Here is a 16,622-nt window from a genome sequence, read left to right on the forward strand (position 1 = left end):
TGTGTGTTTGCAATACCTGAGCGTGTGCCTGATCTGTTTGTTAAAGCATTTATGGATGGACCACAAATCTAGTGTTTTGTGCTAAGGATTGTTCTGTAACCCAGGGGACCACAGTTGATGAATTATTTACCTATATGACCTACTGACAATAATTCCCCCCTTTCACTGGTAACTTCTTGGTAAATAAATGCTGGAAAGCTTTGACAGAATTTGCATGTATCTTTACAGTTAATGTTCACGCCCAAAGCATGGGCAGCATGCCCAATAAGCCAACTCAATGATAGCATACTGGTTATGGTTAAGTCCCTATGTGAGATACTGCTGATGACTGCTTGATAAGGAGTTCTTGGGCTGGTTATTTGGTATCTTAAGAAGTCATCAGGATTTTTTTTTTTGTTTGTTGCATAGATGCCATGGTACCAAGAAAGGAAACAAAGAAGGTTTATTAAAACTTCTTTCTTTGTTGTCAAGTTTTGCCCTCAGGTTACATCCGACAGCTGTCTAACACCTACATACTCTTTTAAAATGAACAGTTGGTGCGCGTTTCCAGTTGAGTGCAACACAACTAGAGGTGTTTTGTGCAAGTTAAGTAAATAACAAAGACAGGTTGCGGCTTGTGTGTAACTGGGACATCTAATGTCCTGTTTTTATTTAGTTTGTCTCAATAATAACCACTGAATAGTTGCTCAATTCTAAGACTGATTTTCTCCCAAAAAGAAGAAATATGATATAACAGAAAAATGTATGCTTTGAGTGCCCTCCCCGTTTGAAGTGTTGGCCCTGAACTATTTCACTCTGCACTCCCTCCCTCCTCTCCATTCTGGTCTGTAGAGGGCAGTTACTAGGGGTGGGTTGGTTTTATGTTTGCCAGTTCATTCACAAAAAGGGAGCTATGTAATAATAATAATGATAATAATAATAATAACAACAACAGCAACAAAAATAATAATAATAATAATAATAATAATAATAATAATAATAATAATAACAATACATTTCATTGATTCATTATTTCCCCTGACTGTCTCTGATCAGGGACCCTTTTTAATCTGCTATTTACCCTTTACATCATTCATTGAATAAATTAAGACATTCAACAATACTGTTAGTTACGGAAGAGGATTAGGACCACTGGAAAAAAAAAAGTTAACTGTTTTTTATTTTTATTTTATTTCAGTATAGTATGGGAAAAAAAGTCAGAATTCTGACTTTAATCTCAGAATTCTGACTTTTTTCCCATGTTAAACTGAAATAAAATTTAAAAATCAGTTTACTTTTTTTTTTTTTTTCCCAGTGGCCCTAATCCTCTTCCGTAGTTAGTCCATAACATTAACCGTGATGTGCATTTGCTGTGCATGCTGAATGGAAAATATCCTATTGCCATAATAGCTAGAATGCATGTATCCCCTTTTAATTTTCATTAGAACAAAATCACACAGAAATGTGCTTGGTTACATAATATTATAAATTATGTAGACTATCTGGGCTTTAGTTATAGTAAATATAACATATTGCAGCTCCTCAGGTTGTTAAATGTTTTTTTTAATGAATAATCGAAAGCGGAGCCTCCAACCTAAGTATTAAAATGATGTCAGCAGGCATGTTGGAGGCCCCCTTTAGCCAGCCTCCCTGTGCACACAGCGAAAGTGAGCGTCAACAAATGGGCGGGCTCAAGCTGGATTTCTTAAAGCACACTGGGTATTTTTGCTGTCAATCAAACAATCACGCTTTTAGATTGGCTGAAGCCATTTGCATTTATCGTGCCATCTCGTCGCTCCGCTGCTGTGTTATAGGAGGCAACTTTCTTGCAATAGCCTTCCGCTGGGTGACCTAGTGCTGGTATTTATTCGCATGTGTAAAAATTACTCCTTCCGAAAATTGTAAGTAGGCGTTTTTTCTGCTTCAGAATCGTCGAAAGCTCAATTTCGTCTGTTAAAGTTTATTGGAAACCCCCGTTATATCCGAAAGGCGTTTGAAATCGGACACCGCTGGCGCTGAGGCCCTCACTTTTTTTCGCGGACGGATACGTTGTTACGTCTGACAATGTGGACGGAGGTGGTGAAGATGTCTACGAGAAGAATGAAATCATCTCTGTAGTAACAACAAGAAAGGCAGACGCGAGATTAGTTACTATAGCAGAATTGTTTGCACCCAGTCGCTTTACATTGTAGCACACACGTGGGCGCTACGTGTAGAAAAGGCAGACTTCCCGGGGACAAAAGAAAGACATCCACTGTGCTCCAATGCGTTTCATGCACTGAGGTCGAAATTCTCTTGAAGTTTTATGTTTTTCCCCCCTTCGAGTCTCCGCTTTTCTTTTTCACTGTTGGATATCACACACGGAGAGGAGAGGTAAATACCTATTCTTTCACTTTACTCTTTAGGGGGTTGTTGCATGGATTTCATTGGGGTTTCATTGGCACCTAATTTTCGAAAAGTTTTTTTTTTTTTTCAGGGAATGTGTGGTTTAAGCGGGGGATGTGAGTTTTTTTTTTTTTTTTTTGTCTGGTCTCCGGCTCGACCTCCGAGTGGAGGAAATTACTCCTTTGTTCTGCAAAATGACTCCTTTATGGTTAAATGTTGTTGGCTTTGACTCTTTGTTTTTCACCGTGTGCCCTAATCGCCGCAGACTCCAGCTACTCAAGTTGGACCGTTAAATAATTTTGTTAATGCTGGGGGGGAGTATTTTCTCCAAACTTTGTGATCTGGATCATTTGCTTTGCAGACATGAACCAAACTTTCCATAAACTCCCCCCAGCCCCCCCATTGGTGGCCCTTTAAACATTCCTTTATGGAAGTGTCTGGCCACTACTTATTTTATTGCACATTTGGCAGGAAATTCCTCCTGATCCCACCCCCACCGTCTCCTCCACTCATCTCCCTCATAATGCACGACCAGAACCCCAATAGTAGCTTCAAATGTGCTGCTAGAAGTTTGGAGCCTGTTCCTCTTGGTTGTAATGGATGCACTTGTTATGGTTTTTGGTTAATCTGATGCATAATGTCAACAAAGCTCACAGTAAACAGAATTGGTTCGTTGTCAGCAGTTGGATTGGGCCTAGTGGTCCTGATCACATTCTGATGCTTCTACAGGCGGTATTAAGAAGGGTTTTATCCAACTTCTCCATCCCTTTATTTCGTATTTTACTGCGTTTTGCATTTTTATTTCTGTCTAAAATGCATTTTTTTTTATCTGCACTGCCATTTTCAGTTTTATACTTTAGACTTCGCATCATTTTTTTATTATCCAACTAGGCTGACATTTCTGTGGCATGGGTTGGTATGAAAGTTTATCATTTGATAACCTAAAGCGAAACATGCAATAGTTTCAGAAACAGATGCTCAATTATAAAATAAAAACTTTAAATAATTTTATTTAATACAACTAGAGTTGCACCTGATTGAGAGCAGAATCACAGGATTTGTTTTTGTCATTGGTTTTACCAGAGATTAGTAGGCCAGAAACTAAAAAAAGTCGGTTGCTGCTTTTGTATTGTTTGTCTTGTTAAATAGTTTCGCATTGCATTGATTTGACAGGAATCAGGTGATGATACGCATAGGTATAAAAGCATATTTGGGATTAATCTGGTAAATTCTTTCATAATGGATTAGAAAGGATCTTACTGGATGAAAGCCTAAATTCTCCTGCTCTGTTTTGGTCCTTTGAGAGAAATGACATTGGTCAACTGGAACTGGATCTGGAAGTTGGTATTGGCAGAAAAAACAAAAACACATACAAGTCTTAATCTTTTGGTGATTAAATTGGATAAAACTTTGATTAACATATTAGGATCTGTAATTTTTTGTTGATTTTTCTGCAAAGCGCATTAAATAATTAGTCTCATGTATTACTATTTTTACTAATGTTTAGCTAGGACTACCAATATTTTTTTTTTTTGGTTTTGTTTTGTAATTTAAACCAAAGACTTTATGTCTGGATAGCAATGGGGGTGTTGTTTTTTGGCAGCTGGCCGACAGTGTGCAGGAAGGGGATTGCTGCATCGCTAAGTTACTCTGTACTTCATAAACTTGGAAATAAAGTTGGTCAATCTGTTGCTTTCTCTTCTACCTCGTTAGAACAAACTAGAAACATTATGGGCTATTTTTCTAATCTTTCTAAATAAAATCTTTATAAAAACTTAGTACAGCTAATACATATACTTGATATTTGTGTATAGCAACATTAAACACACTTCTGTAATTTTTGCAACTCTGCTTATCTCTAGTTTGTTTTACTGAATGTAAACCAGTCATTAGGATTAAGATGTATAGCGTTGGTTACAACAGTGGTGCCTCTTAACTGGAGGTGCAGACTCTTTTGTGGAGAATGACCCTTCTTCTCCTCTTTGTTTGGGGTGACAAAGACCCCCTCCGCCACCTCTAATCTGCTCGCTTCAAATATTGATCCAGCAGTAGCTGAAGATGCCATTTTGCTACATAAAAGCCCACCCCCACTCACACCACCCACCTCATAGGTAGATTGTACTTGTAAAGTTTGTCAGGTACCTCCTTCACCGTGCCATACGCCCCCTTTTAGTCATGTTTGTGATGTTAAATTAGTTTGTTTTGAACTTAGCTGATGTTCTACCACGTGGCCTTTTCTTTAAACATTGTCATTGAGCAAAACTAGATGAATTTCTTGAGATCAGGTTTATCCCTTTACTTTCCGTTCCACGTGTTTTTTTTTAATCCTTTCTTTTTGAATGCGTTCGCATTGCGTTGGACTGTTATCTCTGAATTAAAAAAGAGGCCGTAAAACTACTCCACCTGTTGGCGTCCAAATGCCTCTATTCTTCCACTTGCTCCCTTCAACGCTAGTTCCTCCTAGAGCCGTCGCCGCTGCTGCCGCTCGGCTTCGGAGGGAGAAAGCCTCCGGGCTTGCACTGGAATTGAAAACACGGGGTAAATCCTGTATTCATGCTCACTGTTTCTTTTGACAAGCTTCTTTCTGAGTTGACATATGGTAATTTGGTAATGACGTGTTTGCATACAGTCATTAGCTCTGCCTTTCACCCCCATTTCCTTGGGCTAACAATAGTCCCAATTATGTCGGTAATTGTAAGTGTGTTAGTTCTTTTATGTAGCGGTGATCGACATGTGGTTCTTTTATTGGCCAGGGTTGTGTAAAATGAAAGATAAAAAAATATGATATATTTACTTGGAAGTGATTTGACTTAAAGCAGAGCGCTCATCAGTTCATGCAGTTTCTAAAGGGAAATATGTAAGTAGACTCTATCCACATCAGGTCATATTATGTAGCCTTGTGTTGTCCTTTTTTTCTCCCCCCAATCGGTCCATAATGCATCCAGGTTGTAATCTGAGCTGTGTGTTTTGGTCAAGTTACAGCCTTGTTTTCAACCTCTTGAATATACAACACTTGCTTATGACCTGAAATTGTGTTTCATGTAGTTTAAAGGGGAAGAACAGATTTGTTGGCAATCACAAAGTGGCTTTAAAAGTAAACACGTCGCTGCTGCACCCCTGCTTTGGTGTCTGGTAGAGGGAAAAACAAATCTTCAAAGTTGTGATGTAACAGACAGCAGTAGAGTAGTCTCAGTCATTCATTACCATCATCATTTTTTTCTTGAACATGTAACTTCTCGTTGTGCTCGCAAGTGCAACTAAAATCCTGTATCTGCAAATTTCTCTCTTAGGGTTTGTTAGAGACTGAAGGGTATGAGCGAACAGCAGCAAAGAATGGCTGCAGTGGAAACTGACAAGGAACTCAGCGACCTCCTGGATTTCAGCGCGGTAAGAGAGGGGGAAGAGCGGTCTGGGTGGTTCTGGGAGGAAGGAGACGGTGCAATACAGGTCTGAATTATGAAGAGCAGTTAAAGATGGTGGTTAGAGTATGAGAAGATGGGAGGGGGGGAGAGGGAGAATGCAGATAAATTATTTTAAAATTATCATAAACTTACAAAAAATATATGCAGGATTCCTATGCAGCATGGAAATAAGTATGGAAAACTAGACTTCTTTCCTTATTTTTATATCCCTCAAAAATCTGGATTTTGCATTAAACAGTTAATGTATCTTGCATCTGTTGTTTTTGAATTGCCGCATCTCAATTTGAAATTTTCTTAAACTTATTTAATAGTTTGCAGTCACAAAGCAAGTCAATCCACTGATCCAAACTGTAAAAAACCCCCACCTTTTTTCTTTTCTTTCTTTTTTTTTCTTTTCTTTTTTTGCATCTGTGTTGTCCTAGATCTAAGTTTAAAATATAAATCTTTGGTTTTCACGCTTGATCTGTTTAGCTCTAATTAAGGTGTCAGTTTAAAAAAAATTGCTTTTCAAAAATCAGAATTTGGTGTAGAATAATACAATTTTAAGGTAGAATCAGCTTAACCTGCTAATAAACAACGCGCAATGGAATATACAGCACATAAAACCATACTAGGGTGGGTTGTTTATACTCAAAAAGTCTAAAAAACCTTGGAAATTGATTCTGGAAAAGTATAGAGTTTTCAAAAAAATGTGGTTGGAGATATGGATGACATATTCTGGTATTTACTGTAACTATAGTCGGTTGTTGCTGAAAGTAATTTCAAATTCATCAAAACTTTTAATTTGAAGTCTTCCAGTCTGGGCCCCTAAAACACTAAAGCGATTCTTAATGTAGAGAATAATAATATTAAATAAACTTTTTTACACAACTTCTAATACACACAACTGAGATTCAGGTCTGCTTTAAATTCTGCTCTATTTATTGATGCAATATTTTAAAAGTAGAATAGCAATCCCAGCCATACCAACAGCTAATGAGTTTGCAAACATTGAGTGTATCTGTATGACTCTGCACAGCATGCACAATGTATATCTATTTTTTTCCCTCATGATAACTAATGTTAGTCAGGCTTTCTGCTCTGGGAACCAGCCTATATTTCACCGTTTCACCAGACATACCAGCTGCAGTTTAACAACGTTGTTAGCTTAATAAGACTGGTAGGTGAAGCCTCTCTAGTTTTCCCACAGTGATTTTTTTTTTTTTGTCTAATCAGATAGATTCCCCTAAGAAAATAATTTGCAGCAGCCTTCTTTATGGCTGCTGACTGGCAGTGCACACTTGGATAATAATATTAGTGAACCTGGCTTTTTATTTAGGTTATCTAGTTGTAGTAATGTATGAACAGAGGGGAAAAAAAATCCTGGTGCAATTACTCTGTTAGATCAGAATATAAACAAGGAAACCAAAACCACTGCACAGAATACTGGAATATTTTTTGCCTGCTCTTTATTTTGTTAATAGGATCTTTGGGGGGAAAAGCAGGGTTCTAAACTGGGCTGAACAGAGTGCGTCTGCGTCGTCTTTTTGTCATATTTTCAGGAGAGATTTTTACTGCTGCTGCTCTGAGCTATTCTCCTGACATTATCTACAAAGCGGATGGAGACATTCTGCTCCTTTTTTTTTTCTTTTTTTTTTTGTTTCATTTTGTTGTTAAACCTTTTGCAGCTTAACGCTGACATAAACATCTCATAGCTCCAGTGGAGATGTGTTAGTCTTTTCACCCAAACAAACTGAAAAGCCTGTGTAGCTCATTAAGTATTTAATAGTTCATGCATGCTTGCTAGCAGAGGTAATGTTTGAGAAATACCATGCATTTGTATCTACTTATACTCAGTAAAGCTCCCTGGTTGCTTGTTGATCATGTTTTATCGTATGATAAATATAGAAGCTAAAAAAGTGAAGGATATTTTTTGATAGACGTTTGGTTTTTAAATTGGAATCACAGCCAAATAAAAAATGCAAACAATAAATGACTAAAACTCCTTTTTTGCAGTCATCCTAGCACCAATTGAATGAGCTGATATTAGCCAGTCCACTTATATACACCCTTTAGTTTACAGACATACTACTTGGAACTTATTAATTGTACTTTTAAATGGTGCAACCTTAAAATGGTTGGATGTTTCTCCTTTAGTTTCCAGGCAATGCCTGTCTGTGTTTTTAAAATCTGATATATTTTCAAACTGCTGAATTTGACTTGGATCAGTCCGTAAGCCTGCTGACCAGCAGTGCACAACGATATTAAGAGAATCTTTAATATCTGATTAAAGAAACTTATTAAGGAGAAAAATTGTTTTCCAGTGAAGAAGTAAAGAAAAAGATGCAAATATTAGGAAAAAAGATCATAATATAAAGGAGATTAAATACATGTTAGGCAGGTTTTTGTGTTTTTATAAATAGATTTTTTTATAGTTTTGTCCTTTACTACACAATAGGCTGGTATTGATAATGAAATGGTAGATAAGTGTCAAGTAGTTTAATACGATATGATGCAGTTTTCCCTACTTCCATCCATTAGACAGTTAAATTCTGGGAGGACACAATGATTCCTCCAAAACAGTCCTCACCCAGGCATGGAATGTAATGCCATGCCTTCATTTGTACAGTCAATCCGTTTTTAAGATGAGTAAGTCTAAATTGTTCAAGTACCGTCTCTTATTTTTGCATGATGAGGATAGCTGAATGAAGAACCGTTAAGAAATATGCACTTTCCCTTTTTTTTCCTGTTTTGTTCTGGTCAAAGTGAAGCATGCAGGTTCAGGCGTAGAGTGAAGCAGGATCGCTCAATATGTGATCAAAGCAAAGATGGCTGATTTCCTTCATCATACACTGCTTTGGCACATTTAGCTCTGGTATCCTTGCTCAGAAAATGTAAGGTTTGTGCAGCAGGCAGGTTTGTGCGGTGTCTGGTGAAAGATCCAGACCGCACCATGGCCTTGTGGTGAAGCCCACTGTGGCTCAATGACATCACTGTTAGTTTATGTACATGTTACTCATAGTGCTGGCTTTAGATGGCTGTGTCTGATGTGTGCACAGGTTTGGCAAGGCTTTCTTTGTTCTAATAACTTCATTTGCTAACATGTTCAGCTTTCGTGTTGTCAACAACATATTGTTGCTATTAAGTCTATCCGTTTGTGGTGCATAGCTCCAGAGGTTGTAAAGAGAAATAGAAAAACCCAACCAGGCCTAAGTGTGTGTGATGCTATAAGGGGAATGGGATGTGTGAAGTGTGCCTTGCTTTGTTAGTTAAATCATCTCTGCTTTTGTCTTGCAGATGTTTGCGCCTCCAGTAGCCAATGGGAAGAACAGGACCATGACTCTGGCCAGCACTCATTTTGCTGGGTCAGGTAAGCAGCTCTTCATCCACTTCATATTAAATTCCTGTCACTATAATCCTGTATTTCCCAAAGTATAGTTTTATTAGTTTTTTTACACCTTCATTTGTTTGCAAATCAGATCTTTCATGTGTGATCTTAATGTAAGGCTTGACTGAAAACGTGTGCATATTAAACACCTGAAAGAGTAGAGGCAAGTGTTTGAAAGGTTAACTAACCAGCATCAGACTTTAAATTTTTCCCTTTGGGCTTTGTGGTATCTTTTACACGGGGAGTTTCACTTTAGCTCATGCAGGTTTTGCTATTACCATCACCACTTGAATCGGAAAACACAGGTTGAAACACCTCCTTTTTATTGACTGCATTGATATCTTTCTAACTTTTCAGGAGAATCAAATAGCGCTGATTAGAGATGCACTGATCAGCCTTTTCCTTTTTTCCTTTTTTTTTTAATCGTCTCTAATTAAAACAAAGAATTAAGCTAATTTTTTTTCATTTGGGATTAATAGCATATGTTTACTACACTCTGAATAGGGCAGTAGATGTGTTTATTGTCCAGAAACTATTTTTTTAATCATTTTTTTATGTATTTAGTGAGGAGAAACACTTTCAGGATTTGACCTGTTGATCACCCATCACGGTGATGGGAGGAAAAAAGTGCTCTCAGAATATCTGCTGCTTAGATTTGTGCAGATTTAGAGCTAATATTTCTATTTTTTTCTCTTAAAATTATATGTGTGCATTTTTTATGTCAGTTCTTTTTAAGCAAAATGTTGTAATTATTGGGGTGTTAAGGCTCATTCTTTCCCCTAAACTTGGTTAGTGTGAGCAGTTTGAAGCTGAGGTCTGCAGCTAACAGATCCAAACATCCTGAACGCTTTAGGCTGGCGTTCCCGTCGTCCTGAAGGTTATTAGTAAGTCGTGTTACTTTCGTTCCTCTGTCACCGTGCCAGCTTGGTGTGTGAAATCGAGTCACACTCTCAGTTCCCTAGAGTGAGAAGTTGGCCGCTGAGGAACAAAGGCAAAGAAGGGGGCTTATGGACTTGAAACAACTCCCCCCCCCACCATCCCTGAAGTGTAAAACACTCCTCCCCCAACACGGCACTGGGTTCTTACCCCCACTGATCTGCAGGAAATGGCTCAAGTCTGAGACAATGTGCCTCAACCCGAGCTCACAGCCTTTTAAACTGGCCCAGCATGCAGCGAGTGGGTAGAGAGTAGAAAGAGAGCTTGTTGAATAGAGGGATCAGAATGTGGAAGGCAGGATTCAGTTTGTTTCTGTTACAGCAGGCAATTACTCAGCAGTGAGGAGTTAATTCCTCCCCCCTCCTCAGGTCCTAAAGTGTGGCCCTTGGTCATTGACACCCATTATAATGTGATACTTAAAGCTGTCACCTTTAGCTTTGGGCTATCCTGCAGGTACTCCCTAATAACTCTGGAGTCAAAATGCTAACATATGCAGAGTCTCACCTAAGTGTTTCCTGTAGCTTTCTTTTACATCCTCGAAATACATTTGATCCCAGATTTATTATATTTATTTAACTAAAATGGTGGTTATGTACACTTCTCTTTATAAGTCTGGTCCCAAATGTTCCTTACTAGCACTGCTCTGTTCCCCGAGGCCAGGAAACTCATTTGTTGCAGAAATGGTGACCATCACAAAACAATGTCCATCTCTGACGTCAGCCAGGCAGCTTGTGTATATTCAGAGACCCAGCAGCGCGGGAACGGTAGCGAGCTGCCTAGTGGCCCACCAGACCACCTCTATTCATCAACACAAAAGTGCTCAGAGGGGTGCTAATTGCATTAGGCGTCCTTCTCCCTTCCTCAGTGGCCTGGGCGTGTAGGATAGGATAGGGAAGGGTGGGGCTTCTTGTGTGGAGTGGAGGCAGGAGGAAAGAAGATGAGGATTGGCAAAGAACTGTGGGATGTTTGAGGAGTTGGGAGGCAGAGTGTGACGAGGAGTGGTGGGAGTTGGCTAAGCCCAGCAGGCATCAGGCAGGCGTCCCCTCAGTCACCTCTGCAGCTGCTGGCAACGTCTCCAACCCCTCCACCCGCACAAACAACACAAATACAAGAGACATGACAGGCGCGTTTCCTGTAGATCACTAAAAACAAGGCTGAATTTACACATCTGGTGTTTCTTCTTAACAACTCTGCCTTTAATGGTGATAAATTCTCACCTGTTTTTGTGGCCGTGTCATTTTCATGCAGTTCTGTTCACATAAGTAAGGTCTCATTGGGAAATTATTGTGGGGAGGGAGTGGAAGGCAAGTGGCTTCCTTCTTCAGCTAAATTAGATGTTTTCAGAGCCTGCAGCCATGAGAAAGCTTTGTAGTTTAGAAAATAAATATTTTTCTGGGCTCTGGTTTTCAGTCAGTATTTGTCTTTCCATGTGAGTACAATCAAACAAGCTAAGCCGCAATCTAGGGAGATTCAGACAGCATGTAAACTCACCAATCCTTTGGATTTCATTTATTGTTCATTTTTAAAGTCGAAAACCAAATTGTTAACACAGCTTTATTGCAATTAACTTAATTTCTTCCATTTTTCTCTTGCTTCTCATTTTACTGTATTTAGTATCATGTCTGTAAATGTCTTGGAACATGAACTATAGTGTTTTTATTTCAAATTATTATAAGATATAAAATAATAGTTAAAATTTTTAATGAAGTTGTTTATATTCAGTCTTAAAAAAAATTTCTGTGAAAAACTTGCTTTTAATTCATATTCTGTTATGGTTTCTTTTGTTTCTACTTCATAAGCAAATCATTGGATTGCTGTTTATGAACCCATGTTAGACACAGGCTGTTAGATTAGATGCCTAAGGTATAATTATCTTTTAGAAAATACCACTATTTGAGCTTCTTTAACTATAAACTTTACACAAATATGAACCCTATTTTTTTTATATTAGTTATTCAAAACTAGAGATTGGCTGTTGTTTTTTTTTTGTTGTTTTTTTTTTTTTCAAGCTGATAAGGTTATTTTGACTTAAGTCCATCTGACTCCCAATAGATGCTGTTGATATTACAATAGATGGGTAAAAAAACAAACAAAAAAACTATTGTCCGGCTGAATTGGTAACTATAATTCAAACTGCTTCTAATTAACAGATTAGAGTTCCAATAGTCTATTATTTAAATTTATTTTTTGAGTGCTAATTGCACAAATAACATGGAACTATTTTCCCATAAGTAAGAAAAGTTGTTTTTTGTAGCAAATTAGGTTTTGTTTACAAAACATATTTCTATAGTTTTTTTTTCAGCAACATTTTGTGGACATTAACTCAAACACACAATATAAGGAAACTAGGTCAGGAAATATTTTTATTTTTTTTTAAATAAAGGCAGAATTTTAAACCAAAGACTGTCTCAGTTGTTTTCTAAACTACATTAGAAACTTGAAGTAAATCATTAAACCTAATCTGCATCTTTATGTTGCAAGACAACCAGATTTTTTATTACGCACTAGGATAAACATTTCATCCTCTGTAAATAGATGTACAAGTCTCTTAAAAGTGCATTACTCCATTAGTAGACTATCTTTGCTGTTGGTTAAAAGGAAGTAACATTGACTTGACTAAAAGTGTTCTGTTACAGTCTAGAATTTAGAAATAAAGAATGTTTAAGAAACTTGAATTTAGAGGGACATAATTAGATTAGAATAAACTGTCAATATGAATGTAAATGTAGCAGCATTCTTTCTGCCAGCTGAATGCCAATATGCAGCAACAGGTAGGGGAGGGGTCAAGCTCTTACTCTATGATCAATATAGGTGGATAAATCTCTGGCTATTCCTGTATTTTATGTGCTCCCATTGAGATTATAATCAAACAAAGTTTAAAGCAGTGACTTTTTAAACTCTTGGTAAACCTTAAAACTGGTGGCATGTGGCCCGTGCTTATTTGGTCTGTCTGCTTTAACAAATCCCCTCACCTGTTTCCACCATATCAGAATAAATCTCCTCCGGCCTAATCACTTATTTAAAAACCTATGTCAATTAACCTCAGGATGTCTCAAAGCTTAGAGAAATTAGACTTTTTAACATGTAAATAAAACAAGTTGTTTTTGACAGAGCTTTATGGTACATTTAAATTACTTCTTACCTCTAACTTAGCTTTTTTTCTGATAAACCAAATAATTAGATGTCTAATACTGTTGTCAAAAAGTCTCCGACACTTTTTCAATTTGTTTTTACAGACAATTTACTGCTTTTGTGTCTAAAACTGTCTGTTTGGCGTCCTCCTCAGTTTAAAACGGAGTTACTGCGTTCCATTTGTCCTGTGTGCTTAGCCTGCACTGGCAAAACCATCTAGAAATAAGTAAAAATGTCTTAAATTAAGTGTATTAATATGAGTAGGTAAATAAGATGATTTGCCAATGGAATGAGTATTTTTACTCTTAAAATAAGATATTTAGATAAAATGCACTTGAAAAAAGGCAATGCAACTGAGTTTTCTTATTTTAAATGTAAATTGTCTTGTTCCATTGGCAAAATGTCTCTTTTACCTTCTCAATTCAAGAACAAAGTCACTGATTTTGAAGAAAAAATGTCTTGTCTAGATTTTGATTTTTTTCCAGTGTGGGATGTAACATCACCCAGGTAGAACTGATGGAAGCAGCTCTACTTTGGGCTGCTATACACATTGGTTGACAATGGGACCGACAATGTATACTAAATGAGTTATTTAATATCAAAAACTTCAGTCAGAGACATTAAAGTCGTTCTTTTTATTAATCATCAGTTTTTGTTTCAGATATTTACTGACGCTCCCTACAAAATCGTATGTGGGAGGAGAAGAGAGCTACGTCCTGTATTGCTATAGTTGTTAAAAGTAAAAATTTTCTCTGTAAGAAAAAACTGACCATTGAAGGATATGTGTTGTCTGTTGATGTGCTTACAGATCCAAAATCTGCCAGTTTGCTTGGCTTTATTTAGGCTGGCTTGCTTGAGGTGACAAGCTAGTTTGAACCAAGAAGCAGAAATTGGTTTTGTCAGTTCAGATTTCCACATGTGTTTTCATTTTTACCTGAACCCAATTCTTAATTAGACATTTAAAAGCAGCAAAACATAAACCTTAAAATAATCCCATCATTGCAGGGTTCAGTGTTTGACATCATTTCGGAGGTAAAAAAAATATTCAAAGCTTTTGCTATATATATATTTTTCCCTCCTATTGTTGCTGATGCATTGATATGACATGGGTAAACAATAGAAAAAATCTCTGTTCTGGCATGGTTGGAGCTCTCATAGGCGTCAGAGCCACCTCCGCAGCTCTCCACCTTGTTTTAATTGCCTTCAAGTTAATTACTCCAGTAAGTGTGAAACAATGTTGTCAGACTTCCCCTGCACAGCGCTCTCACTCTGCTCTGCACCCCTGTTGGCCAAATGAGGAAATCATAGATGGATGAATAGCACTGTTTGTGGGATACTAGCATTTTATGTGTTTTTTTTAGTAAATGTACTTTGTTTAGTAAAAGCTGCAGCCTTCTATAGGAAGGCTGATTTTCGACTTTAACCTCTTTTATCTGCCTGATTTGCTTTTACTGAACTTCTCTTGGCAACAAGCTTTGCCTGAAGTGTCTCCATCCAAAATCTGTCATCTTAATTCAGCAGTATGCTCATCATCAGCAGCTCTGATATCAGTGAGGGGTTTGTACTATTGCTGATCTGAAGGTGGGCATGGCTGATCCTTTAAGGTCCCCCTCTCCTCCTCCTCGCCTGCCTGATTCTCCATGCCACTGGCATCGGCCCCATAGATCACGGCTGTCTCAGCGTGTGTAGGTGCTTGCACCGCTCTGTTAGCCTCATCGCTCATTCTCACTCGTCAACTATGCTGCTGATCTCACCCAGACCCCGTCTCACTCCCCTTCCTGACTGCCTGCCTCCCGCTCGTTTCGTCTCCTTGCTTTCTCCTTCCACTTGCTCGCTGCTTTGCTTTCTCACACACATTTTTTTAATTAGGCAAAAATCAAAGGCATGGTATGAATATTCATAAGGAAACTGCATTAATATGCACAATTATGCAAATCAGCATGCAATTAAGCCTTGTGTCTCCAGAGAGCCTGGATAGCATTAGTGCATTAGACAGGGAGAAGGGGATGATGGGGGTATTTTGGAGTTTTCTGCTCCACCAACCTTCGACTGTATTTTCTTTGTGCCACACTTCAATTCTTTCATTACCTCTAACGTTGTGCTTCAGTCTTTAGCTTAACATTTTGTTTTGTTTCTGAGAAGTATGCTTAGAATAATTAAATATGACATGAATAACATTGTACCCTCATGCATTACATTGGGAAGCAAATGGTTAATTTTCTGGTATTCAGTAATGATAATGAAGTTTAATCAGAACATTGCACAGCATTTTTATCACGTTTTCACCTGAATATTGTTACTTTTGTATCATTACTCTGTGTGACAGCCTTTTTGGTCCCACCTGCCAGCTCTAACCACTCATTACTGCATCCTTTTCCAGCTATCGATGAGCGCAGTGGCTCTGGGTCTTGGGCCTCTGCAGAACAGAACAGCCCCTCTTTCAGCCAAGGACGGGTAAGATTAATACACACAGACATACAGTCGCACTGTTTAGTCACACCTGATTGTAAAATTGCTTATCTAAGAAGTAATACCAGATGCTTTGATACAGACACCCTCACACATACTCAAATAATCACACAAACGGAACAGAAAAAAAGCCCATCCTATCTCCTGCAATGTGGGATGTATGATTTGCAAAGGCAATTTTATTTATTTATTTTGTTGCTCTCTACCTAATAACCTTGGCCCAAGATCCGGTATTGGCAAGCACCCTTGTAGCTTAGAACCTCTGTTGAAGCCCAGCGGTAATTGCAGCTTCCCATCCAGCCTAACTGTCTTGGCACCGGCGCATAAATACAAAGTACAGGGGGTGAAATAGATGCAGAAAGCTTTGATTACCACAAGTTGATAATTAAGAAAGTCAGACTGAATCCCTTGAGCTGGTGGAGATTTGTTTGGCGTTGCTCCCATTAGAAAGAAAAAAAAAATCAGAGGGAGATGAGCACTAAGGTGCACCGGAAAGCTGACAATGTGAGGATGGCTTTGTATTTAGATGTGTTGCTCTGCAGGGTATCATAGATGCAAATTCAAGTAACAAAAAAAAAAAGGCTAAAGACTCTGGAATCAATAATAAAAAAAAAAAATCTTAAAGTATTCAGGATTTTTTGTGAGTATCCATTAATGTAGTTTTATTTTTGTCCCTTGGTTTACTGTGCACACATCACTGGTAATCAGGATACAGATTGTATATTATCGACTCTTTAATCCTCAATGTTATGCACTCGTAAAAGGAATTCCTTCCCTGTTGTTGTTTTTATTTTTTATTTAATGCTAAAATTTAAGTATCAGTAACTACCAATACATATGCAGCTCTGACAGAGATGTGCTTATTCTCCAGTTAAAGGGTGCATTTAATTAATTGACGTGTGATATTTACAAACCGCATACGATTATTGTTT

General features: G+C 37.9%; 1 protein-coding gene across 3 annotated transcripts in view; it reads left to right on the forward strand.

Annotated features, from left to right (window-relative positions):
* Positions 1-1,817: 1,817 nt before the first annotated feature.
* LOC107098382 (transcription factor E2-alpha-like) overlaps positions 1,818-16,622 on the forward strand; it is a 35,595-nt gene continuing 20,790 nt past the window's right edge. Inside the window, exons 1-4 of one of the 3 annotated variants that reach the window (XM_015396036.1) lie at positions 1,818-2,352; positions 5,655-5,751; positions 9,063-9,135; positions 15,602-15,675. In XM_015396036.1, the coding sequence (XP_015251522.1) occupies positions 5,677-5,751; positions 9,063-9,135; positions 15,602-15,675 (222 nt within the window). In that variant the 5' untranslated portion in view covers positions 1,818-2,352; positions 5,655-5,676. The remainder of the gene's footprint in view (positions 2,353-5,654; positions 5,752-9,062; positions 9,136-15,601; positions 15,676-16,622) is intronic. The other 2 variants (XM_015396035.1, XM_015396034.1) reach the window with 2 other exon arrangements.

The sequence above is a fragment of the Cyprinodon variegatus genome, unplaced genomic scaffold, assembly GCF_000732505.1.
Source record: "Cyprinodon variegatus isolate N-32 unplaced genomic scaffold, C_variegatus-1.0 Scaffold773, whole genome shotgun sequence".
Lineage (NCBI taxonomy): Eukaryota > Metazoa > Chordata > Actinopteri > Cyprinodontiformes > Cyprinodontidae > Cyprinodon > Cyprinodon variegatus.